We start from the raw sequence: 2,207 nt of genomic DNA, 5'->3' as shown, positions 1-2,207 counted from the left end.
ACGAAATAAAGTTGCAAGAACCTAGAAGAGTCTCTCAAAATGAGATTTTACTATTTATTATTTTGGTATTCTATTCGAATTTACTGTTTAATTCATCCAAGGAGCATCTGAGCTCGGGATCAAAATGAGATTTTCAGGCAGCGACAGTATGCACTAATTTGTCGAAAATATGTCTTGGTTCCTGGGTGTATATTCACCCTATATGGAGAATAACAATAATAATTACAAAAAGGTCAAAAAGTTCTGATTTTTTTGGGAATAAACCTGACTTTCTTTTGCACTAGTATATAATTTTTCACGAATAAAAACATAGAGTTGAATTTAGGGAAAAAATGAAAAAATATTGCTATATACAAATCACCATTCACACTATTTTGACCCAAAAAATGTTTTTTTGCTGTGAAGTCAACAGGTTTTTTTTCGTGAATTTTTTTACGAGTACAATGGAAGGTCAAGTTTACTTCAAAAATATTTTCAGATTTTTTGAGTTTTTATTTAATTACTATTTTTTTCATATAGAGTGTATATACACCCATAGACCAAACGTTTGCGTCGTAATTTGGCCTAATACATTATTGTCATGCTAGTTGCTAGGTAGTAGTGAACTAGTGACTTGGGCGTCTCCAATGTTGCAAAGACATGGGGTTTAAGCCAAAAAAATAGCATTAAAACCTATCCTCAAGGATTGTAAGGAAGGGTCTTAGCAAAAAACAAGAAAAAAATTCTGAAGACCGGGTCATAGTGCTAAAATCAAGTCATAAGGAATAAAAATCATTTCTCTTCTCTGACATGATTCGAGGGGTTAAAACCACAAGAAAAAATGAATGACATTTGAGCTCCACACTAAGACCCATGTGAGTATTAAACATTGGGGGAATGCTAGTATGTTATAGCACACTGAGTGAAAAATAGCACTGACTGAAACACAGCTTAAAACCGACTTTAAAATCTACATCGGTGATGGCAAGAAGTCAATCTCTTCAGAATACTTAAGAAATTATAGTTTCTGAACTATTCCCTTGGTTCTAAATTACTAAATCAGCGACACTTAATTTAAAACGGAGGGAGCAGCAAGGATAAAGTCATAAAGCAATCAAATTCAGAAGCGCAAGAAGGGAACACAAATTTAAATGCGATAAATAAATTTCCATTGATTTAAGAAAAAGCACACCACATTTCACCTAGGTTCACTTATTTCTTGCCACTTGCTAGACGATCAACCCAAGCAAAGGCACACCAATATTGAGGAAAAGGAGAAGTCCAAATCTCAAAGCACGGCCAACCTGAAGCAATAAAAAATGAAATGAAAACACTCTGTGAAGCATTACAATCAGTTAGCCCTTAAATATTTGCATGCTTATGCATGACGTAGACGTCGTACTCGACGTTGGCGTCGCCGGTCTTGGTGTTCATCGAGTAGGTCCGGGCCTGCGCGTACCCGCGGGCGAAGCGGAAGGCGCCGGTGCCCCCGACGATGGGCATCTCCCGGACTTCGGCGAGCGGGAAGTTGCGGCCGAGCACGGTGAGCGAGCTGCCGTTGTAGGCGCCGGAGGTGAGCACGAGGTTCATGACCTGCAGGAAGCCCATTGCTGTCTGGTCCGCCCCTATGTAGAAGCCCTGGGCCCGTCCCACGGCCGCTGACCCGAGCTCCGGCCTCTCCGTCAGTGGGTCATCCATCACGTACACCGCCCCGAACAAGGTCTGCAACGACGGCTTCGCCGGGCCTGCCACCCGCACCGACGTGGGGGGCGTGCCTCTCGAGCTGTCGTGGAAGTAGAAGTGGAGGTGTGTCGGTGCAACTGGGTCGGCCCCCGGGCGACGCCCATGGGCTAGGGCCCTGTTACCGGGCCTATGGGCCTCACTCACCGCGGACAGCACCGTGATGAAGAGAACAAGAAGCATCACCGCTCCCTTGGTCATCTCTTGAGCTAAGTAATATGTGTGCTACTCCGTAGATGCTACTACGTGTGTCTGTGACTTGTGCTCTTTCATGTGTAGGTCACCAGCTATTTATAGTGGATGGAAGGAGCGTAAGAGGAACACAAGCGACACGTGGAGTGCAGCAATTGGGATTCAGAAGGCTGCTCCATAAACTGGAGTGGTAGTAGGGTAAAATGGACACCAGTGCTAATGGTGATATGCAGCTGGGGAGCACAATGCACAGGAGCAATGGTCATGATGTTACTTGTGGATTGTGGCTTTGGTGG

At 43.9% G+C, this 2,207-nt stretch overlaps 1 protein-coding gene across 1 annotated transcript; it reads right to left on the bottom strand.

Annotated features, from left to right (window-relative positions):
* Window positions 1-1,131: 1,131 nt before the first annotated feature.
* LOC123082186 (dirigent protein 22-like) lies at window positions 1,132-1,976 on the bottom strand. The gene has a single exon (XM_044504572.1). It carries the CDS (start codon window positions 1,918-1,920, stop codon window positions 1,342-1,344), a length of 579 nt encoding a protein of 192 aa, XP_044360507.1. The 5' UTR covers window positions 1,921-1,976; the 3' UTR covers window positions 1,132-1,341.
* Between the last annotated feature and the right edge of the window lie 231 nt (window positions 1,977-2,207).

The sequence above is a fragment of the Triticum aestivum genome, chromosome 4A (assembly GCF_018294505.1).
Source record: "Triticum aestivum cultivar Chinese Spring chromosome 4A, IWGSC CS RefSeq v2.1, whole genome shotgun sequence".
Lineage (NCBI taxonomy): Eukaryota > Viridiplantae > Streptophyta > Magnoliopsida > Poales > Poaceae > Triticum > Triticum aestivum.
The sequence above is the reverse complement of the archived record's forward strand: the minus strand, read 5'-3'. Positions and strand labels throughout refer to the sequence as shown.